This window comes from Eleginops maclovinus, chromosome 2 (genome assembly GCF_036324505.1).
Source record: "Eleginops maclovinus isolate JMC-PN-2008 ecotype Puerto Natales chromosome 2, JC_Emac_rtc_rv5, whole genome shotgun sequence".
In the NCBI taxonomy this organism is placed as follows: Eukaryota; Metazoa; Chordata; class Actinopteri; order Perciformes; family Eleginopidae; genus Eleginops; species Eleginops maclovinus.
In genome coordinates this window covers 1383773-1407685 of record NC_086350.1, presented here as the reverse complement: position 1 = coordinate 1407685, position 23913 = coordinate 1383773, and the positions used below count along the sequence as shown (strand labels likewise).

General features: G+C 40.6%; 2 protein-coding genes across 5 annotated transcripts; one reads left to right on the top strand and one right to left on the bottom strand.

The window, feature by feature from the left end:
* Positions 1 to 762: 762 nt before the first annotated feature.
* On the top strand, positions 763 to 4861 carry LOC134859434 (myoblast determination protein 1 homolog). The gene is made up of 3 exons (XM_063875919.1): positions 763 to 1437; positions 2630 to 2708; positions 3273 to 4861. The coding sequence occupies exons 1-3, from the start codon at positions 856 to 858 to the stop codon at positions 3443 to 3445; spliced, it is 834 nt and encodes a 277-aa protein (XP_063731989.1). The 5' UTR covers positions 763 to 855; the 3' UTR covers positions 3446 to 4861.
* Positions 4862 to 7094: 2233 nt separating this feature from the next.
* Positions 7095 to 20396, bottom strand: tnnt3a (troponin T type 3a (skeletal, fast)). 4 transcript variants are annotated; one of them, XM_063902937.1, is made up of 14 exons: positions 20245 to 20396; positions 18051 to 18091; positions 17800 to 17813; positions 16598 to 16774; positions 15043 to 15060; positions 14230 to 14248; positions 14054 to 14099; positions 13843 to 13959; positions 13059 to 13136; positions 12530 to 12643; positions 11714 to 11826; positions 11232 to 11322; positions 10702 to 10742; positions 7095 to 7400 (listed from the first exon to the last, which is right to left on the bottom strand). In XM_063902937.1, exons 2-14 carry the CDS (start codon positions 18068 to 18070, stop codon positions 7364 to 7366), a joined length of 885 nt encoding a protein of 294 aa, XP_063759007.1. In that variant the 5' UTR covers positions 18071 to 18091; positions 20245 to 20396; the 3' UTR covers positions 7095 to 7363. The 4 variants fall into 4 exon arrangements, with proteins under 4 accessions (XP_063759007.1, XP_063759015.1, XP_063759032.1 ...); XM_063902945.1 differs by lacking the exon at positions 15043 to 15060 and having other exon boundaries at positions 20245 to 20395; XM_063902962.1 differs by lacking the exons at positions 15043 to 15060; positions 16598 to 16774 and having other exon boundaries at positions 20245 to 20392.
* Between the last annotated feature and the right edge of the window lie 3517 nt (positions 20397 to 23913).

Below are 23913 nucleotides of genomic sequence, written 5' to 3'. Positions count from 1 at the left end.
GCTCTTTTTATTTTATACTACTTTGCCCCAATTAGATGGTTTATATTATTTATGCTGATTTAACACATCAAGATTATAAAATTGACCTATTTCTAAAAAAGTATGTTTTAATATTGTATTCCTTTCAAGATTCAGGAAAATAAAATGTTTTGAACATCAGATTCTCTTTCTGTTTTCTTTATTGTTTTGATTCATATTTTCATAATTTGTTTTTATTACTTTTCGTTTTTAAAACACTTTTATTACATTTCATTCCTGATTTTTTAAAAACTTTTTAACGTATTATTATTTCATAGGGCCTAAACCTGATATTAGGCCTCAACTACATTAAGTTTTCTCCAAATGTTTGATTTTATTCTGATTTTCCAACAAGAAAAAATGCATTTAAATTTGATTTAAAATCAGTTTGACTTAAAATATTAAATACAATATATTTAAAAACTAAGATAAAGCAATAAAATAAAAACTGAAATCCAGCCACAATAATGTAAAACACCCCCAGATTTAAGTCCTTAATATTTCCTGACAGTATTTACCCTCGCACATGTGTACTGCCCCCCCCCCCCCCCCAGTTTATTGCCCCGCTGTTACTGCTCTGTTAGGGGTAATTGTACACTAATTACCGTGAAGCTGTAAACCCCTCCCTGTGCTCGCCGATTGGTCAGATCCCAGCTGACGTTACAGCCCTGACCACGCCCCCCGGGGTGTCCCAGGTATAAGAGTCTCCAGGTCAACAGCTGAGAGGACAGAAGAGTGAAGGACTCTACATTCCCCCCCAAAAAAGACTCAGAGACTCTCTGGATTTTCTTCTTCTTTCCCCCTTCTTCTTCTTCGGTGGTGTTTTTGGGTGTGATCATGGAGCTCTCGGATATCTCTTTCCCCATCCCGGCCGCAGATGATTTCTACGACGACCCGTGCTTCAACACCAGCGACATGCACTTCTTCGAGGACCTGGACCCGCGGCTGGTTCATGTGGGCCTCCTGAAGCCAGACGCTTCCTCTCCCTCACCCTCCCCTTCTTCCTCCTCCTCTTCCTCCTCCCCGTCCTCTTCCATGCACCACCATCACCACGACGATGAGCACGTCCGGGCCCCCAGTGGGCACCACCAGGCGGGCCGCTGCCTGCTCTGGGCCTGCAAGGCCTGCAAGAGGAAGACCACCAACGCGGACCGGAGGAAGGCAGCCACCATGCGCGAGAGGCGGCGGCTGGGCAAGGTGAACGACGCCTTCGAGAACCTGAAGAGGTGCACCTCTGCAAACCCGAACCAGAGGCTGCCAAAAGTGGAGATCCTGCGCAACGCCATCAGCTACATCGAGTCCCTGCAGTCGCTGCTGCGCGGCGGGGGCGGGCAGGAAGACAGCTTCTACCCGGTGCTGGAGCACTACAGCGGGGACTCGGACGCCTCCAGCCCCCGGTCCAACTGCTCCGACGGCATGGTGAGTTTCAGACAGCTGTCAAACATGCGACTGGTGACAGCCCTCAGAGTGGGTGTCCAAGAGTTTGTCCACTGCGCCTTTACGCACGGAAAAGTGTTTTTATTTTGTAGCTTTATTTGAGTGTCGAAGAGGAGCTCTGGGCCTTGGCTTCGCATAGAAAACGTGTACAGAAGTTTATCCTGACTTACCTTCGTTGAGTTTCTTAGTTTTATTTCGGGGTTTTTGTTGGCTCCTTTTTTTTAAACTGTCCAAGAGTTTCTCCAGTGCGTCTTTACGCATGGACACGCTTTACTTAGTTTGGTTTATGTTGTTATTTGTTTCTCTGGGTGAATGTGCTTTCTTCCCATCCCTGCGCCTGTATTTATTCTACGGGACACAGAAGCTCAGATACCCTCTCAGGTCTTCTCTAAAGCACCGGGGGCATGTTGGGATGTTAGCTTGGTTTCTCCACAGTCGTAGTTTAAGTTTCATTCGTTTATTTATTAATTTCACAACATATCGTTAATTAAATTGGATTGTCACGATGTATACTTTAAGACATCCCATTACATGTGTTTTATTATCATTGATCAGATTGAATGGATGTTTAGCTGTGCTCAGGTCCTGTAACCTCTCAGTATTCCGTCTTTATTATTATCTGCAATTAAGTTTCAGTTTTACGCTCTGGAGTTTTTTTATACTTTAGTTTTTAGCTGAAACTAAAGCTTTATACATTTCGTTAGAGAGCTTTTATTCTGTCTTCGATGCAGGGATGTTGTCCGTTGTTTCACTCTCGATTGTTTAATTGTAGAGGATTTCAAATAGTGTTGATAAAACGTATTTAACGAATGAATCGAAACACGTTTTCATACATTTTTGACAATAATTTGATTTACTTTCCATGAAAATCCTGCGAAAATATTTGATTTAAAAAGGATTACTTGTGAATATATAACATGGTAGTATTCCTGCAGCATACAATACGGATAGTAATGTGTTGGGATTTTATTTAAAGTATAAATCCTGTATTTTTTTGAACGGTTTTGATATTTTCGTCTTTTTTTACATTTGAACTCATTAACCAGGGTTTTCTTTGGACGATTTTTGGAAATTGATTTAAGGCCTAAGATCAGGATTTATTCATAATAAATAATGCAGGAATTTAATTGGAACTTATTTCTAAATGTATGTCCTTTTTCCTTCTCCTCTCCAGACGGATTTCACCGGCCCCAGCTGCCAGTCCAACAGAAGAGGAAATTATGAAAGCTCGTATTTCTCCGAGAAACAAAACGGTAAGACCCCCCAAAAGTACTTAATATAACATTTAATGCCAAAACAGCGATGATATTTCCAGCTTACAGGCCAGTAATTCTGCCACATAAAAGAGGGATGAATAAAACTTCTTAAATGAATTCTGTTTTCTTTTTTAACGTCAACAAGGCCAAAAGTTGTACGGTGATTATTTTAGTTCGTTGGTTATTTAGTAGTTTAGTTATATTCTGTATCTGAGCAGGAACAAACAGATAAAAACTGAGCTCTGTGTCAGATAAATATATGATAGATAATATAGTACCAGTTGGTTAAATTCATTTGAGACGAGACTTAGGCTATTCAACTGTAAAAGCAAAGGAAGGGTGGAGCAGATAACGCTTTTTAAAGGGATCTTTTTCATGTTTTACATAAAAAAGCTCTTTAAATGTTAAATAATTGTTAAAGTTTTACATTTAAAGTAAATATGTGTTATAGTTTTAATAAACACGTTTTGTCGTTTAACAAATAGAAGAAACCCTGAAAATGAAAAGCTTTATTCAGAATATATTTCAGATTTTAACGTTGATCTGTGTTTTGTGTCGCAGGCTCTCTGAAGAGTCGCAGCTCCGTGGTCTCCAGCCTCGACTGCCTGTCCAGCATCGTGGAGCGGATCTCCACTGACGGGCCCTCGGCCCCCGAAGCTCCGGGGCCAGACCAGACCCAGGCCCCCACCCAGACTCCCATCCAGGACCCTAACCTGATCTACCAAGTCCTATAGACCCCCTTCACTACCTTTGAGTTTAATTTAATCCGGGCTGACCTGAGTGTCCACAACCTGTGTGCATCAGATTCCTTCAGAAAGTATGGAAGCCCATTCGTGCCAAGAAAATGAGAATTATTGGGAAATAATTTGTAACAACTTAAGACCCATTTACTTATTGCAAAAGTCTTTGTCCATAGGTGGAGTATTTTATATCAGATTTTATAGATTTTATAACTACCGAGCAAACTCCATGTGCAGAACAAGATTTAGCAAAAGTGTATTTTTCTATTTGAATTCAGTCTTAATTAAAACAGCTCTTAAATAAGTATAACAAATATTAGTTTCAACAAAAAAATACAAATAATTATTTCAAGATAAAGTTGTGTCATTTAATTCATTTAGAAAATCTTCATATTTTTTTGAGTAGACATTTAAAGTTGATTTTCTCATTCCCAAATTCCCATAGGTCAGATATATTCCTGGCATTAATTACCTTCCATACTTCAGTATATTTATCCTCTGATATTCTCTTTCCTGCTGTTAGAAAAGTGCCTTTTAGATGTAAAAAGCACTATGAATGCTGGGAAATGTAGTTTGTACACACGCTAAGTGATGGCTACAACTCAGTTCAGTTCTTGCTGTATTTTTATTTTATTTTAAGTTATGAGAAGTTATTTTAAAGGCTCTTTTAGAGTCACTCGTCCAGATGGATTATTTTCTTCCTCTCTGTGCAAAAAGTCTATTTGATGAAGAACGGAGGCCAAAAAAAAACATCCATTTACATTCCTCCACTTTCGTCCATCTGAAGTCGTAAAAAAAAGCCCCAGCTGTTTGATTCCCTCGGGAGGAAAAACAACTGCAATAATATCCAGTGATATTTTAAAGATATGTCATGCAACACTGCAGATTTCTGTAGAAAAGCTGCAGTGAGTAATAACACAGCGTGGGAGTCGTTCTGCTTCCTGTTGAAGTTAAAACCAATGATTATTATTTGATGTTTTCATTCACTGCAGCGGAGGACCACTTTTCTGTTTCTGTACATATGATGTAAATAAGAGCTGATTTGTTCGGAGTATTAATTATGTATTTAATGTTTCCGTCTGTACGTGCTTTTGTTTGTTTGTTGTGAAAATGTTAAACTTTATATTTATACACCTGAAAACTGAGTGACAGTCTTATGACTAATAAATGAAACTGATTATTTATACAAAAAAAATCACGACTCTGCTTTTTAATTTCTGAAAAAAACTCAAATTTGATGGTGAATTTGGGGGCTTTCAGGCCTCAGGATTATTTACATTTTAATACATGTTGTATTTGTTTTAATGGTACATAGAGTACATTTATTATTTTAAATAATGCTTTAATGTAACTTGTTTTGAAATGTACATAAGATATAACAACTTTATTTAAATTAAATTGAGATATTCATTTCTTTGAACTGATTATTTTATGATGAGCAATTAGTTAATTTTTCTTTTAAAATTAAGTTTATTTTGAGGCAGAATCTCAAAAGAAATCCTTAATATTTTGCACCAAGAAATTAAAAAACAGAATTATATTTCCACTGGTATTTTTTTAACTCTAACTCTATACACTTGTGGTTATTAACACAGAATAATTTAAACATTATGATTGTTTTCATCAGCTTTTGGATGTTTTCTCCCCTAAAAACACAGGTACCATTCTGGTTTCTATTCGGCAATCTGTTCATTAAAAACCACAGGCTGGATATTAAAATAAGCCATCCTCCCTTTAGACCTGCAGCGCCATCCTGTGGTCGTTCCGAAGAACTGCAGTCCACAGAGGCTTTGGTGTTTTCAGAGATTCAAATGAAAAGCTTATTAGCTTCTATATGTCTAGACCAGTTTTGAGTAAGTATGCCAAAAAGGTTTGCCTCGAGTGAAATGCATCACATGAAAACCTAGAAAAACAGCCCAGTGTGATTCTGAGTCTAAAAACTCTTCACTTTCTAAATCATCCCAGACACCGAAGGGATCTGAGAGCAGCTCAACGTTCAGAGGTTTCTGTCACACTGAGTTCTGCTGGGCCTTATAACCTTTACCTGCACCAGGTGTTCCTGATCAGGGGGGAGTAATCACAGGGAGGAATATGAGTCAAGTCTCAAGACGGCTTATTAAATGAGTTTCTGACCAAGAGCTGACGTCTCCTGTGAAACGTTTGCTTAGAGCAGAAATGTATTTCATTGCGAGGGGACACTGATGTAATATACATACCTTTTAAACCTGTAATTTGTATAACCTACACATTAGGCCTACGGCAGATTAACACTGTCGTCCATTGTTTCCCAGACTGTTGGGAAAACTACACTGAAAATGAGTAATATGGAACCCCTCCAGAGGTACATTTCAGTTTAGTTATGCTAAGTTTTATATGTTAGCGAGTTAGCGTCACATACTTTGCAGGATCACTCTGGTCTGGCAGGCGGTGCCCAGCATCAGGACTAAAACCACCAGACTCAGAGACAGGCTCCTTCCTCCCGCACATTATTATCCTGCTGTTTTCATTTTCTGCATTTTAGAACATTTCCCTGCCATAACTATACGGTACTGAACAAGATAGTAAAACCCTTGAATCTTGTTGGGCTAAAGGAGATTATACATGTGTCAAAGCTCATTCACTTCATATGAAAGGATCATAAATTAATGTTAATTTTCTTTTTAAGGTGTAATGCATTTAGTGAATTCATGGCTTATTTCTATCTTAACTCATCAGATGAAAACCCTCTGCCCCAGCTTTAGTTATGCTAAGTTTGATATGTTATCGAGTTAGCCTAACTTACCATGATCACACTAGCTGTATTATTAATATTGAGCTAAATAACAGTATACATACATTACAGCCTTGTGTCAATGCTTCTTTGCATTTCATATCCAATGATTCTAAAATAGTCTTCATGTTCATTCCCTATGCAGTTTCCTAAGTAAGCTAGCAGACCTGAACGTTTTCCACATTAGCTACTTAGCCTTTATACAACCTATCTTGCTGAACTTTCAAAATGGCATTAGTAAAATGCTTGACTTATAACCTGTTACCTAAATGAAGAGAAACTCAATCTGATACTGAACATATAGTTTATTAAACCCAATTATTAGATAAATCCACTTCTGTTTAGTTATGCTAGTTTTCTACGTTAGCTTGTTAGCCTAACTTACCATGATCACTCTAGCCATATCACTATTGAGCTAAATAAGATTATACCTATATTATATTGTTGTATACTATCAATGCTTATATATATTTATATAAAAGGATAATGAAATAATGCTTATTTACTATTCAAAGTTTCCCAAGTAAGCTAGCAGACTTGTTCTACGCTAGCTAGTTAGCATGATGCAATATTTGACCACTAAGTTGAAAACTGTATAAACTTGACTTTTTCTTAAACACCTTTAAAGGAGCTGAGCAGCCAATCCTGATTGAGTCTATAATATATATTTTGATGAAATGAAACATTCTTTAAAGAGCATTTGGATAGAAAAGGTTTTGAGTCTTTGTTTTACTTCGGTTTGCAGACTCCACGTGTCCGTTTAGCTCATGTTCAATTCAACTCTGCAGTTTGGAAAACAGTGTTGAACAAACGACTGTCTGAAAAATACTGAACTTTATTCATTTCTTTCGAATAACAACAGCTCTACAGTCATGGCTTGAAGTGTCACACTTTATTTACAAAAATACCGAGAACCAAACAGCTGAGGGCGAGGAAGCGTGATGACGAAGCAAGTCAAGTTTCTTTTTCGATTTTTTTATTCCTAATGAGCAGCAGCTATAGGCTCCTGGTTGCATGTTTCAGGACGCGGGTTGATAATCGCAAAGTACACCTCAGCGTTACTGGCTTCTTCCGAGCAACGACCTTCGCCACAGTGCGCGTTGTTTCCTCAGGCGTGTGTCCGAGACGATCGCACTTTCCATCTACTTTCTGCGGCGAGCGGCGGCTCCCTTCTTGCTGCTGTAATACGGAAGAGCAAAAAGAAAAACGGTGTCAGAAATGTGGGGGCTTTTTATTACGGGTTTGTAATGATTGATCAACAAAGGGTAATGGCCTTCTGTGCAGAGTGTTAGTGGCACACAAATCCACACTTCAGATGCACACTTCAGTTTAGTGCCATGCTTGGGAAAGGGTCTTCAAAGCATGAACAACAAGGTGGGAAAAAAAGTTCCCATTGCACCGAAAACCTGCAGTCCTGTAAGTCTGCCTTATAGAAAACACAAACCACTGCAACGAAAGCCTGTTGCTTTACATACTGTTTAATATATTGCACAAATAATCACAAATGCTATGGTTGGCTTTTCTGTAAACTAAGTTAAATAGACACACCTTTGAATGCTTAGAAAAGAAACCAGGGCTTCTGTTTGTGGGATAATTTAACATTGCACATTGGTCTTTTAGTATTTTTTGTGAACTCCTAGGCTTTCAGGGTGGCCTGGTACCGCTCAATAGCAGCTTAGCAACTCAATAACACTATATAGGTTGACTAAAATACTAATAGTACTACTAGCACAGCCAGTCTGGATCAGGCTGCACTTAAACTATGCAGGGTGGATATTTTGCATCCTCCTGAAGGCAGACGATTAGCATGTTTCCAAATGTGATATCCGAAATCACAAGTGGATTGATACAGCAGATTATAGCTGCCTAATACAGTTAGCTAGCATGGCTAATGACTGGTGTTGGGATATTTAGCATTCCCTGCAACAATCTTCGCGTCAAAGTGAATTTAATATAACAATGTATTTAGTTTAATGGAACAAAATATAGCGTGAGAGCGGTCAACTAAACTCACGGTCGACTTTTGAGCAACCATAAGAAATTAAACATCTGAGCCACATGCAAATGGGATAAAATGCTAACTGTTTTGCAGTCTCAACATCCAAACTCATGCATCACTTACCTGCACAAACCGAGTCATTACTGAGTCCAATAGCCAAGTAACGTAATGTGAACACCCTCACAGTTACTGCTGAAATGGCTCTCACACACATTAGGGTTCAGTATGAGGAGAGGAAACCTGATCTGTCCAAAGAGGATGAACCACTTCGGGACTTTTCATTTCATTGCTTCAGTTTTTGTCTGTAAGATCTGGCGCCTCTTTACACTGATTTAGTTTTCCAATGCTAATGAAGAAGTGTCATCATCTTTTTTCAGAGACCACCAGGGAACACTCCTCGCATACCGACCAGTATATTCACAATGACATATATAACATATGTAGTTATTAATGGGTACATACAATAAATAACACACATGTTTCAGGACAGACAGAGCTGACCAGGCGTAATGAAGCAGGAAAAAACAGGAAGTAGAAATGTGTGCACAGATTGCTAAACCAAGCTAACGAAATGAACAATATTCCTAGAAAGCTTTGACTTAGCTTAACAATCCATTAGCATGTCATTCCTTTTTTCTCACACCGCATGAACATGGCCGCCTCCAAGAAGACGCTCAAAGGCAGCAGTTTGCTCTCTTAAATAACTAACATATAAACGCCCACAGCTGATTAGCAATTACCAGAAATAACCAGTGCATGTAAAGTAGCTGCTTGGGGGAAAACAAGGGGCTAAAAATGTCACCTTTCAGTGCTGTTATGCTAGGTTTCCTTCCTTAGCTAGCTTATTACTATTATTGATTTAATATGCAAAGTCTTTCTAGGCAAGCTCGTTAGCCTGGCCTACTTTCAAAGTTGTCTACGCTGGTTAGCCTAGCTTGCATGATCAATAGGTTAGCTCTCCTGCTGAACTTTGGTATAATGTCTGATAAAGGGACTGTTAATGGTGACACCTTTGGGAGATTCCTGGTGACAAACTGCTGCTGTTGTTGTATTTTGGGACAAACACGCAACGTGACAACATGTATGACCTGAGCAGTGGATCGAGGTCTTCTCCATGTTGACTTCCAGACAAGTTTTTCCAGCCGTGGATTTGGGCCTGAGCACTTTCTGGGGGTGTTAGTGTGTTTGGTGTATTTATGGCTTTGTTCTCTCCTAACAAATTCACTTTAAAATGAACCAAAGTACACAAACTAAGAATTACAGATGGAAAGGTTGACTCTAAACTCAAAAAGTATCCTAGTTTGTTTCGTAATTTAAAAGATGACGAAGTGTTATACCTGCTAGCTTTACCTAAACTATGCAAGTGTTATTCTGCCATAAACAGACATAGACTGCCCTGCTACGGTCAGTGATGTCCTGCTAAGGGAAGGGTTCACGCAGATATGTTTTAGTTATGAAGATTACTGAGTGTCAGTGAACCCATCGATGCCAGTACTTACTGCTTCTGCAAACAATCAATGCGGTTCCTGATCGTGAGCACCTGAAAAACGACACAGCGGCAGCTTTAACACCTTTACCTCCAAGGGGAATCCCTCTGCTCTCCTTCAACGGGCTCCAGGGGCTGCAGACTGAGGCATCGTGGGAAACCAGGACGGGGGTCATGCATATGGTCAGTGTTTCCTCTGTATTGAGAGGTGCAGGGATGACCCATTTCTGTAAGCCAACCTTAGCGTCTCCCTGGTTGCCTCTACCGAGAGCCAATGGGATCTTTGTTTTGATCAATCTGATCATTAAAACCCCCGTCGTAGTTTCCCGCCTCAAAAAGAAAGATATTAGAGAGACTCTGCTTCGGCTCTGAAACCTCAGCAGGGTCCGACTTACCTGGCTCACACCTGACCAAAGCTCTGTGATGCTAAAGCTAAAGCTCAGCCACCGAACAGCATCGTACATCCGATTTAGACCAATTAATCTGCTTAAAACCGAAGAGTTTTTCCCCAAAATGACATCTGAAAAAGCTCATTTGTATAAACCCATTAGATATGTAAAGGACTGTATGATGTCCTGCAATATCTGTATATTTAAAGTTTTAAGTTAAGTGTGGAAGCTCAGAAGTGTCATAAAAACGTCAAAGTTGTAAAATAGGAATATTTCGTTAATTCTGCACTCATTTAAATTAGGAATGTGAAATAAATGATATTATTATAGTATTGTTATATTATTCAAAATAAATACAATTTCAAAAATAACAATAAAACATGTAATGCCAACTTTCTAAAAAGTGCAGGTTTTTTTTCCTTTGCAAGAATAACATTCAGATATTTCAGATGTCACTTTTGGGAGAATCTCTTGTTGTTTTCTGTCTCGGTGGTGTGTGTTGTCTCCTCTCGACCAGCAGGGGGCGCTGTGTGTTCTCTTTGACCTTCATGCTAACATGCAGCGAGCCTGAAGCTGCAGGCAGAGCGTCGCTGCAGCTCTACTTACAATTTACTGAGCTCTTCCACTCTCTTACGCAGGGTGGTGACCTGCGGGGAAACACACATCGAGGGTTCAAACCCGGAGTGTGGCTGTGCCAAAACCTCAGGATCGCACAATTTAAACAACAAATACAACAAATATCTGCGCAGAAATCAGGGTACATACCGAGGCAAAGCTGTGGATGAATATGGTTATTATAATGATTGCATTTCTTCCACACCTTTCCAAATAAGCTAAAGATACCATGTGTTAAATGTTGTCTAAACACAAGATTGATCTCTCAATGCACTTTCCAAATTATGACTTGAATAAGGAGAGATGTATTATTGATTTATTTATTAACAAGGCGTGGAATCTTTCTTTTACAGAACTGTGTCTGATGTATGTAGTTGTTTTGAATAAGTCAATGTATGCCTATGAACCACAATGAAGTAAACACAAACAATGTAAAGCCTCCCTTCAGAAATACACATGGATAAACACAAACATAAAGGTATTTAAAACATGTGAAAAAGTTCCTGTCTTTGTTGACTCACCTCGTACTTCTGCCTCTTCAGTCTCTCCATGTGATCGAACTTCTCAGACTCCAGTGTGACCATCCATTCGTGCAGCTCATTGATCTTATCCCTGCAGCACAAGAACACACAAAGATTTCAGAAAATATATAAAATACCTAACAAATTGTGAGTTAAATAAATAAAAAAGTTTAAGAAACGCGTCGAAGAAATGTTAGTGAATAAATAAATTACTTAAAAAATAACAAAACTGAGAAATGCGTCAAAAACATGTCAGAAAAAAAGATGAAATTCCTTAAAAACATTTCTGTTAAATACATTTAAATAACAGAGAATTTGTTACAAACGTGTCTGAAGAATATATAAATTAAAATAACTGAGAAATTAAATCAATAAAATCCTCTAAAAACTAAAATAATCCTTTGAATATGAGTGACTAACGACAGCCACACGGATTCATTGTTAGCTTTTACCCTGAGGATAATAAAGTGTGTGAGTCGTACTTGAGCTTGTCTTCGTTCAGATGGTCGATGTTCAGCTGCTTGCGTCTGGCGGCCAGGATCTTCTTCTTCTTCTCTCTCTCAGTCTCCTTCTTTCCTCCTCTCTTTGAGTCAGCCTGTTGATGCAGAGACACAGAGGTTCACATCTTTATCTTAAACTATGCTATTGTTTCAGTCTCTGCAGAGACGCAGGTTAAGAAACGCTTTTCATCTTTAATAAAAAGTACTCCTGCAGGGAAACTAAGCACCTTTACTGAAGCACAACCTCTACTGGGATTTCTGTACTTCTATATTAAGCATCATAATACTTCACTGCATTTAGTTGACCCTTTCAACTAGTGGTAACATATTGTATGACCAAGGTATATATACTAACTATATACATACAATCGGAACAATAAAGCAAAACAAATGCAACATTTTATAATTTTGTGTTTAATTATAAATGTTTAAAAGATCCCTTTTAATAAGATTTATTTTGATGAGTTTTAATGTATTTAACAGTTATTTTAATATACATTATTATTCGTATTATTGTTTATTTATGAATGTTTTTGTCCTTAAGGCATTTGATAAGACGTGTTTATTTTGGGTTTTATTTATTACTGTGTGTATCAAAGTATGTACAGTCAAACCAAGTAAGTATTGGGACATTTAAATAATTCCCTAATTTTGGGATGAATAAAGTATCTATCTGTCAAAAGAAACAAATTAATAATAATAATAAAAAGCATACCATTTCCTCAAGTGTAATTGTACACAGAACTTGTAGTAAAAGTACTCAGTATGACCGGTACTGCAGTACTGGTGTGTACTCACTTTCTGCAGATGGCTGCTGTAGTTGGAGCCCATGCTGGACAGAGCTGACTTCTTCTTGGCTTCCTCTCCGGCCTTCTTCTCAGCGTCTCTCTCTTCCCTGATCCGCCTCTCCTCCTGGTGCACGGAAACACAACCAGAGTGAGACCTCCTCTCAACAGCCCAGCAGGAAACATGAGTCATAGACAATCTTTGATACGTGCTAATGCAAAATAAATGCAAATTAAAATATATTACTCTTATTTAATATGATTTCAAGATGTCAATTTGTGCAGTTTTCCTGGTGCTTTAATAATAATAATAATAATAATAATAATAATACCAACAATAATATCCATGGATATATTAACAAATATATTGGCAAATAATACCCATAATAATATTCATAAAATAATAATAATAATAATAATACTAATAATGATGGTGACATTAAAATGATATTGAAATGTATATTTATTTAATAATAGTAATATTACAAACTGAACTGCAGATTTAAAAGGTGATATTTAGTATAAAGATGAGTTTTACGAACCTCACGCTTGACCTGGCGCTCCTTCTCCTTCTCAGACCGGATCCTCTGCTGCTCGGCTCTCTCAGCGCGACGCTTCTCCTGCAGCACAGGAAACAACACGCTACGTTAGAGCTGCAAATGGGGTTTTATCGTACGTCTGAATCTCATTTTATTTATCCTATTACGTGCCTCTAAGTGTGTGGCAAAGAGCAAAAGCAAAGAGCCACAACAGTTTTTTCAGATTTGCTGTCATTACTTAGTGATGTTTAGTCAATATTTTAAGACACTACGTCATAATCTGGGGATACTAAGTCATTATAGTTCCCTTCTAAGTCTACATATTGAGATACCCACTTATCATTTTTGGTTATTAAGTCATTTCTTTAATTTTATGTCAGTTTATTGAGATGAAAAGTCATGATTTTGAGCTATAACTTAATTATTTTGCAATATTTAGTCATTATAGTTCCCTTCCAAGTCTAAATATTGAGTTATTAACTCATCATTTTTTGGGTAACTAAGTTCTTATTCTCAATTGTATGTAGGTATATTGAGATAAAATGCAATACGTTGAGCTATAAGGTTATTTTTTGCAATACTTGGTCGTTATAGTGCCGTTTAAGTATGTAATCAAGATACATTGGCAGAAATGGGCTTCCGTACCATGATAATGCAGCGTCAGAATGTGGAATATATCGGCACTCGGATTGTTTATCAAATAAAGATCAAATTCAGTTGTATTTTGTCCTACTATCTGAATGAAAAGTGCATTTTAAAAAAGGTGTGTTTTTGGTGAAAGACTCACAATCCTGTCCTTCAGGCCGATCAGCTCCTCCTCCTCCTTCTTCCTGCACTCAAAGTGAGCATCGATCAGGCCCTGCAGCTCCACCAGATCCTTGTTCTGACGTTTCTTCTGGATGTCCTGCAAGGCGGGAAACCACACAGAAAAACCACCTTTAGACAAACAGAAAACCCTTTGCATGCACACAAATCCTGCTCACTTCAGCTCCACTTACATCAAAGTCCACTTTCTCACCATCGGGGATCTTTGGTGCACTCGGTCTGCAGGAGAGAGAGTTTGCAGGCACATATGCATTGGTTATAATGTAGTTTAAGCGCTTATATTTGTCTTTCTTTATTATCCAAACGTCTCGGATGTTTTACAGAAATCATCTGAAGGTGAACAACTTACTTGAACTTTGGCTTCTCCTCTGCAGGTTAGGAAAATGAAGAGGGGACAAGTACACGTCATGGGGTTAGAAACAAAGCAGACTTCTCTCAGGCATTACATGGATTAAAATGCATGGTTTTGGCTCTATACGACAACATTAAATAATGTAAAGGGTAGACTCAGTGTTAGAGCGACAGATAAACACTGTAAACATAAAACTTCAAATACCAAGAAGAAGTTTTGTGATTGACAGACCTGGCTGTGAGTTGTATTGTTAACATTACAAACTCCTCATGAAGCCTCGTTTATCTAAGAGAAGTCTCTCAGAGTCGTGACTTTGATGTACCAACAATATAAGTCTTGTTTTTGTTTTTTTGGCTTGACCCCAAAACCATTTTTACACAAGCAAGACATTTCCCCCGTTTCATTCTCATTTTGTTCTTTGTACCCAGATTCTGGCGGCTCCATGCCATGCAGACGACGAGTGGCATAGCAAGAGTTTATCGGTGGGGTCGCTGCGCAGTAAAGCACGTGTTAGCATCTCATATTCCCTTACCCTTTTTCTCCTCTAGCTTTTACTTTTTCTGTGTCAACAATTAAAATTGTAGTCTTGGTCAGATTTTTTGTTTGTTTGTATATTAGTGCCAATTGGGCAGCGCTCCTGGATTTTTCGACAGACAGATATAAAAAAATTTGGACAGACATTTTGTGAACAGCAGGCGTTTCCCAGTAGAGTACAGACGTCAGACCTGGACCCTGTGGTCCTTCCCAAAACCAGAATGACAGATTTTCTTTAAGATTTATCAGAAGTTTCTTTTAATAAAATCAACATACCTTCCTCTTCCACAGCCTCTGCATGCAGCAAGCATCCAAAACAAAAAGCAGAATAGACAACAGCGTTAGCATTGCTCTGAGAGCAGCAAACTGTACATCCATTAGGTAAACACAAGGAAAACTACACAGCTAGGGCAGACAGTCAATGTGCGGCAGCCTAAGGACTCTTCAAATAGTAAATTCTCAAATAAAAATGTTAAATAATACATTTAACAACAAATCAAAGGCAATTGTTTAATTGATTTGGAAATAGAGGGAGGCTAGAATATAACAAATTGAACATTCGAAGCAAAGTTAAAGTGTTAAATATAGTTTGTTCTGCAGTTGCAGGTAAAGAAAGGCCAATATTTGAGAATTTACATAAAGTTGGATGTCTTTTGACCCCAGTTTCACCTCCACACAGCTCAACAGAGAAGGATTCCTGCAACATGTAACACTAAATTCACATGCTATTTCAGAAAGGTTTGGGTGGATATGGTTGAAGCTACACGGCCGAATTCATGGCATAACATTACAAACTAAGTGGCATTAAATCAAATGCGCTGTTTCTTTTTTAATGTCATTTTTTTAACAAAATAGCATGTGAATGCGACACCAGCTCTCCCACCAGCATGTGATAAGCAGTACATTAAGAAACAGATGAAATGTGACACTCTTTTTCTGGTCTTCATTTAATGCGTAGCCTTTAGAAATAAAGCAGCTCAAAAGAAAGCCACCATGTACGCCAAATACAAGTACAAGTACTCAGAGTACATGCGGTACAGTAATAGGCTTATAAGTGGGGTTAGACTGATAAAAGAGGTCAATATTTGGTTGGTTTTGTTCAATTGAAACCCTTAATTAAAGATATATTTGTCCACAATGAATGCCAACATGTTAGCATACACTATGCTACGCTAAGTTGCTAATTAAGAAGCACTCAAAATATGCTTTGATGCTTCCAAATTTGACAAAAGGACTTATTTTGATGTAAATGATATTTACCGTACATTTAACGTGAGTAACATTAGGACTGCAGGTTTTCTGTTACTGTGCAGAACTGCATGCTAACGTGTTGGCGCCAACACACTGTACAGATGCATCTAGCTAGTAGTTTGTTAAAGTCCACCAAAGTCGTAGATGCTAGTTTACCTCAGAATCAATCCCCCTAAAGACATGTTCATTAATGAATGAAGTTATGAATTGTAAACTTTTAAGCATTGTAGCAGCCGGAAGCTAAACGGGACAGAAGCTAAGCTACGGAGCAGGACTCTTTATATCAGCAATGAAATTTAGTGCAAATAATATGGGCTTTTGTTCATTAACTGTGAAATGCTTTGGGTATGATCATCTTAGCAGAGGATTATATATTATCAGACATCATCACATCCCAGTTGCGCCCCTTCTGAGTGCTGCGTCTTTGGAAGGTAGCGTTAGCATTAGCATGGACATGGAGAACATGTGTTTGCGGATCAGGATTAGTGGGGTCTGTCTGGCTGGCTGCAGCCCTCAGGAGCGCACCTGTCGCCTGGGAAAGGATGATAGAATACCCCCTTCCCCCCTCCACACCACATACCTTCAAGCTCAGGCTCAGGCTCTGGCTCTGGTTCTGGTTCTGGCTCTGGTTCTACCACTGGTTCTGGTTCTGGCTCTGGCTCTGGCTCTACCACTGGTTCTGGCTCTGGTTCTGGCTCTGGCTCAGGGGCCGCCTCAGGAGCCACCTCTACTTCCTCTACTACCTCCTCGGCTACAGCTACACAACATGCAGCGAGTCACCAGGGGAGAGGAAGGGCGGTGAAGGGGTTAATGGAAGCGGGAGAGAAAAGGGAGAGAGGTTGGAGGTGGTGAGTAGATGGAAGAGAGGGGATGGGGTAAGATGAGTGAGATATGAGGTGTCAATGCGGCGGCAGTTTGGGGGGAACTGCCACCGGATGACGCTAAAGCATGTGAGACAGCAAGCGGTTACAGGAGGGAAAAGGTCAGTCACTGATGGGCAGTCGTTGATGGATGAGCGGTGATTGATTCCTGAAGGTTCCTGGGCTGCAAAGAGACATGTTTCTATTCTGATGCAAAACATACTTTTTGTCTTCTGAGTCTTTTCATTTATCTCAGATCTGGCGTTAGTGTTAACTAGCATGCCACAAAAGAAAGAAGGAACCTACAAAACACACTAAACAATGTCAAATTAGTATCAATGGCATGAGAGTTATCATCTGCAGTCTTACCATCGTATTCTTCAGGTCCATCCGAGAAAGAAAGGAGCAGAAGAATATTATCAAAATATCCCGTTTGTACCCAGTTTTGACAGAATATCAATTCAAAAGGTGGGTACACTGGGGATCCATGCGGAGCAAACACAGCACAGTCCTCCCGAGCGGACCGGAGCTCAAAGTGGTCCCGGCCGGCTCGGGAGGACTGCCAGGTTGCAGGTTGCATGCAGAGCTGCAGGACTTGCTGACAACAGGTCAATGCGGGTTTTTCAGATCTTTAAATGTCAGTATTTCACATTGTCCTGATGCCAGCATTGGAGCCTGCAGCCACACAACAGCAGGAGGATAATATCTGCTTTATTCATAGTGGAGCATCTGGACGGAGTCAAGCCAAACCTGGGAACATACGGATTTGTCCAGTGCATAAAACTCTCTACAGGGGGTGGAAAATAAGTTAGGCATGATTCAGAAATAACTCTGGGATTCAGCATGGACTCCGGATGCTAGCTGGACCTAACTTAGGGTGGGGGTTATATGTTTCTGAACGGGGGCGAATGGTGGTACTTACCCTCGACCTGATCACTGCAAGACAAGAGTCAAAGAAATTCAGATTTAGACTCAACGATTAAAGTTCAGCGCGAACATTCAAGATTGTCTGCGGATACAGAAGTTTGGCAAGAGGATCTTCACTCAAGGTTTATTGAGTTAGCTATTGAATGCTATCTGACAAACAAAATGCTTCTCCGTTGACCCTGAGGTGAGATTATTTTGTCAAACTTCTCTCCAGATTTGTGAATGAAAAAATGTGAATGGACTTACACTTCCTCAGTGTCAGACATGGTGTCGGTGGACTTTGCAACCTGGAGGGCAAAAAGAGAAGAGAGGAATTTAGAGAGCGTCTGCCAAGGAGCAGCCGGCTGTATTTATAGCTCGGGATTTAGTTGCAGATGTCTTAAATATCTGCCGCCGACCCCACCCTGCTGCCCTGTGCATATCTCACCCCCCTACGTCCAAAAAACTCAGAGAAATCTTTATTTTAAAATAGCTTTTCTTCTGCGTCGTTTCACATGTTCTCGCCTGGTTTTGTTTTGGAAAAGCTCCACATTCCTCGGATCCATTTTGGTTTAAAATTAGCGTTAAAACTTTAGGGCTGAAACTCAACCCCCCGGTCCTGAATTTGCTTCTCTGATGATAAGTGAGAAGGGAGCCAAAGTTAGATTTTATGCCAACAGCGTTTTCTCAAGAAGGTATTGCTGTTGGGGAAGGGGGGGGGGGGGGTCGTGGTAAAGGTCGGCCTGCTGCCCTCTCCCATCACTCTGCATCCACCCGGCATCGAAGGTGTTAAAGACTTCTTATCTTTAGAAACAACCCCAACAGCTTCTGGACCACTCTCCATTACCATGTACCCTCACACAAGTACAGTTTGGAGGTACTTGTACTTCAGTATATCCATTTCATCTTACATATACTTCTTCTCTGTTACATCTCAGATGGAAATACTGTACTTGTTACATCTCTATGTTTATCCGACAGTTGATAACTTGCATCATTTCATTGTAAACTATGATGTACTATGACCCTCACCCTAACCCTAGCCACCAAGCAATTTCTAAACTAATTGAAATCAGCTCAAAACTTACAAGCTGCACAAATAATCATTCATTAATCAATATCTGTTGTGCCATTATATATATGTTGTAGTATTCTGCATGATGAGGATCTAATCTGTTGGTTCTTCAGGTCTATTTTGATGCTCACGCTTGATGTTGACAGATTTCTCCATCAGCGTGGAGTTGTAAGCATCCACACAGGATTTGATCAAAACCCCTGCGATGATAAACACACATGACCCGAATGTCTCCAATATTTAATCTATCAGCGATCAGATGCCGGATTAGTTTCCCATTAGCCTCGTTAGCCTGAGGCCACCATGAATGCATCACGACTATTTCCAACAGACAGCTGCGCAGGAGCCAGATCCGGTTTCAGGGGACCCGAAGATGAAGATTGGGTTCCTTCCCCTGGACCACTACCCATAATCCCACCAGCCATCTCCTTATCTGGACGTCTCGCTCTCACATGGCTCCTTCAATCATGCTCATCAGGCTCCCTGCTGACTGAAGACACTTTGCCCAGGAATTAAAATAAACCCTGAAAGGCCACAGGAAGGTCAAAGGGCCAATGCTGAAGGCTTCCTCCTATTTGCTGTTTGAATCCTGTAAATTCCCAACTCAAATGTGTGTGTACACCATGACGTGATATCCCTGTAGGTTCTTGGCTCCTGTTCAAGATGTTAAACTGTTTATCCTCGAGCTATGTGAGCTTCAATGTATACATGCCACGCCCAATTTACAGCTTCACGAATGGAGCCAGCATTAACCATATAAGCCAAGAAATAAATCCTGCAATCCAAAACAAAGTCACAGCAATGTCCAAGACTTAAAATATCAGAGATATCAACACCATTCAGCGCCGCTGTTCTCATGGTGTGACATAACTCATAAGTGTCGTCTTCTGTCTCCTGAAGCGGAAAGCTGCTTCAAAGGCTTTAAGCCGTCTGTAAATCCTTCAGGTATGAACCTCCGCTGGACTCGGACCAAACCGGCACAAAAACAAAAACAAAGCTCTGTGGGACAAGAGGGTGTCCTGGAAGACCGTCAGGACTTTAAAAGCCAATGCAAGTTTCCAATTTCCCATCAGTTGCACAAACTCCATCTCACATGTTGGAGAAACCAGATAAAGTCAAAGCCCCGCTGCTGATCAACTTCTCAGGCAAACAATTGCAAGCAAACTCTGACAGATTTAACCGAAAGCAAAGCAACCCGCTCCCTGGGTGTCAGAGGGAGGCCTGTTCTGGTCCCCTCTGCCCTCAGGAGCCTCTGTTAGTCGTGGCAGTGATTTTAACACATGGCTTCAGCTGTCCTCAGTTTAGGGGTTTGGGTTTTAGTTGGGGACATTGCACTTGAGCTTCCTCTCTTTCATTCACACACTCACTCAAGGCTCACACTCTTACCTCAGAAAAAGCTGAAAGAAGGGAGATCCCCGCTGGCCGAGACTAGCTGTAAGGTTCTGCAAACTTACCGCGCTGATTATGTCCTTCTGTTATAGTGACACACGATCCGCTCGGCCTCCCCATTGGCCAGAGGCTGAGTCTGGAGGCGAGGCCGGGGCCCGAGGGTGGGGCAGGGTCCACGGCTAGGGTCCCCCCCTCCCACCGGTGGCACTCAATAAGGAGATGGAAGGGTCGCATGCTAAGGTGGGAGGCTCAAGTTTGGAGACGGGGGCAGCCAAGACGCCCCCAGGTTGCTATTCTGGGGGCAGCTGCATTAGGCAAGCAAATTTCATCCGAGAGCAAGAAGGAGGACGTCAGGAGAGCGGGGCAGGTGGTGATCCTGAACCTCTTAAAGAAGTCTTGGACACATAAACGTAATGTGCAGTCACAGAAACACTAAACCTGAATCATTCAGCTGTACACTCTGTGAGTCTGCAAGAACCAAAAGCAAAATAATATCCTGGATATACGTCACATATTTCTCATGTTGGTCGTAAACACGTGTAAAAATAACAGTAAATGATAACTGAGAACTGCACAGACATCATCTCATAACACCAAACCTCCGTTTAGTACAAATCAAAGCTTTTATCAACATTTCTTAATAAATGCAGACATTTTGTGTAAGAATCCCTAACTCTGTGATCTATAGTACTACACATGTATACTTACTTGCCTTTGAGTTATGTCTCATGCAAAGTTTATGCTTATGAGTGCTGGTCTTTTTTTGTCTATGATAATTCCATAGTGAAGATTTAGTGTTAGTCTTTTTAATTTGGATTTCTCTGAACTTTATTTAGTTAGCTAGAACGACTGATTGAAAGAGCAGGACTTTTCTCCCATTGAAAAGTCTGGATCAGTTGGATCTGTTACTAATGTCTTCAGTCCAAACAAGCCGCAGAATGAATCGTTCAGCACAACCCCCCCCCAAATCCCCCCCCCATTTATAAGCAGAAGCTGTGATCTGAATCCTCCCAGGGATCCATCCTGAACGGTGCTCTGCTCTCCTGCAGGTGGCGCTACAATGACAGAATAACAAACAGAGAGCAGCGTGAGGCCGTGTCATGTTTGCATGTCACAGAAACACAAATAGACAGACCTCAGACCTCCTGTTGGACGGACAGGTCTGCGCTCCAGCTGCTGGGATTAAACAAACCAGTTAAACCCTGTGTGGCCAATTAAAACACGCTCTGACAAACTGGAGAAAGAACAGTGAAATCAAGGAGCCTTGAATCTCCTCAAACACTTAATCAGGAGAGGGAGATTTGGTCCAAAGAGCAAATACTTGCATGGTGCACATTGTCTTGAATACCCTCCCCTCATTAGGAACTGATTCAGCACAGGTTGGGAAACTGGGAGGGGACAAAAGGCTGCATGTAGGCAAGGTTTACAACATACACTAATGTCTCAAACAAGAATAATACATAACCCGCATCAGAACCGAGTACATTAGTGCCTTAAATGCTACTCCAATAATTAGAAGCATAAACTGGGGGAGGGGAGGGGAGGGGGGGGAGTGGGGGGGTGGCACTGGAGCATCTTTAACCATCCTTCTTCTTTTTACCAACTTTAACCCCAAGAATTTGGACCATTTGTCCAGGAATCCTGTCAGTACGGTTTAATCCGATCAACATCCGACTGAGGTTTTCATTCTGAGGTTGTTCATTAACACCTTGAAGGTTGCACTCCCTGAAGGTCTCCTCAACCTACAACATGACAATCCCATAATGAGATGCGACTCCTTGAACACATTCATAAAATACCTTCAATCGCCTCACAGCCTCTTACAAAAGTCCACTTCCGACGTCCGGACTAACAGACCCAGAGTTCATAGCATTTGGGCATTAAGTGTGGCTTTATTAGGGCAGACCATGAGCAGTGAGCAAACATGGAAGGAGGGATCAGGGACTTATGGTGCTGTGTTGACAGAAATGAACCACTTAAGACACACACCCCACTTTGTAACGCAAGAACCTAAAAGATGTTGAAATCAAACAATCGGTACGTGTGTTGGACCGATATGTTTGGATGTTGTCAACGTGATGTGATATTTTGTGTTGTTGCATTTCTATTTATACTCTTTCCAGCGCCTGAAGTCTGTCGCAATCAAGATCTTACCGGGTGATTAGGGTCAATTAAGTCCGTCAGATTCAGGTGATGCGGGTCAAGGGGGGACATTGGGGATTGGGCCAAAGAGTTCCTGGGATTTGGAACCCTGTGTGAGTTCAGATAGGGATAGTTTGTGGCAAGTAAACAATGTCAGGAGTATCGCTGAGACGACCTTAACGAACCTTTGGACCTCGCTAAGCTCGGTTCATGCTTTCTACCGCCTACATTTCGGATGAATAACAAAGACTTCTGCAAGAACATTTACCGATCAAAGACTGAATAGAAAATGAATCCAATGCACTCTGATCTGGGACAAACCAAACGGACTATGGGGTTGGGAAAGTGTCCTGAGAACCCCTTTTTAGGACATTTCAATAAAGCAATCCTAGAAAGTCAAATAGGACTCCATAAGTCCTACAATCCAGTTGCATTAGACCCTCAAACCTCCCCAAGAAAACCCAAAACATCATTGGTCCTTTAATCTTGATCCTCTGAACCCCACTAAACAACCCACCTTCCTACCATATGTTTTTGCATCTCACATATTTATCTATTATTCCAACATCTTCAGCTCCTCTGATTGTATTCTACTTTATACATGTTTAACTTCTCCTGCATTACCTGCCCCCCCCCCCTTCCCCTGACTGAAAGGCCTGAGGAAGGCTGCCATCTTTCTCTCCCCCCTCCACACCGTGACACGTGGCTCAATACTTTGCATTTGCTTGGTTTGATCACAGTAAAGGCCTTGATTTATCCACCCTAACCCTGCGTTTTGCCCCTCATTGTGTTGCGTCATAACAAAGTGGGAGCTCGTCCTGTCGCTATTTCTGGAGTTGTTGAATCCTTGTTTGTTTCTCCTTGTTGTACCCCCACAGTTTAGCTTCATTTGCATATCAGGTTCATGCTCATGTTTCCATTTGGTTTGTTTGTGCATATGATATTAAAGCCTTTGAACTTTGATCACCTGTCAGCTCATAAATCCCCAAACATCAAGAATCGATTATTTCTGCGGGATATGATGTTCAACGACCCCTGTTTTATCTGAGTCCCTGGAGGATTGCTAATACATCCTTGGCAGACCCCCTGGAGGGCCCACAGACCCCACTTTTAGATGCTTGAGAACTTTTCAGACGTAGAGATCCTAGAAATAAAAATAGGGCTCAAGAATTCCTAAAATCCCATTGCATTAGACCCTCACATCACCCCCAAGAAGACCTATAACTTAATGGTATATCTTTAGACCCCTTACCTGAATCGTGACCCCACCAAATAACTCACACCTTCAACCCACACAACCTACTGCTTATAAATCAATAAACCAATTAAAAATCCCTGAATTATTTCTACTGTACGTGAAATAAAACAACCCCTGTTCTTTAGTAGCTAGCACATCCTTGAGCAGACCCCTGGATGGCCCACGGACCCCACATTTAGAGCCCTGAGGAGGTGAAACCTAAGGTCCCGTGGCCTGCCCGTGCTACCTCTCGCCTCGCTCTGCTGTCACTCTGAGCGGCTCACAGG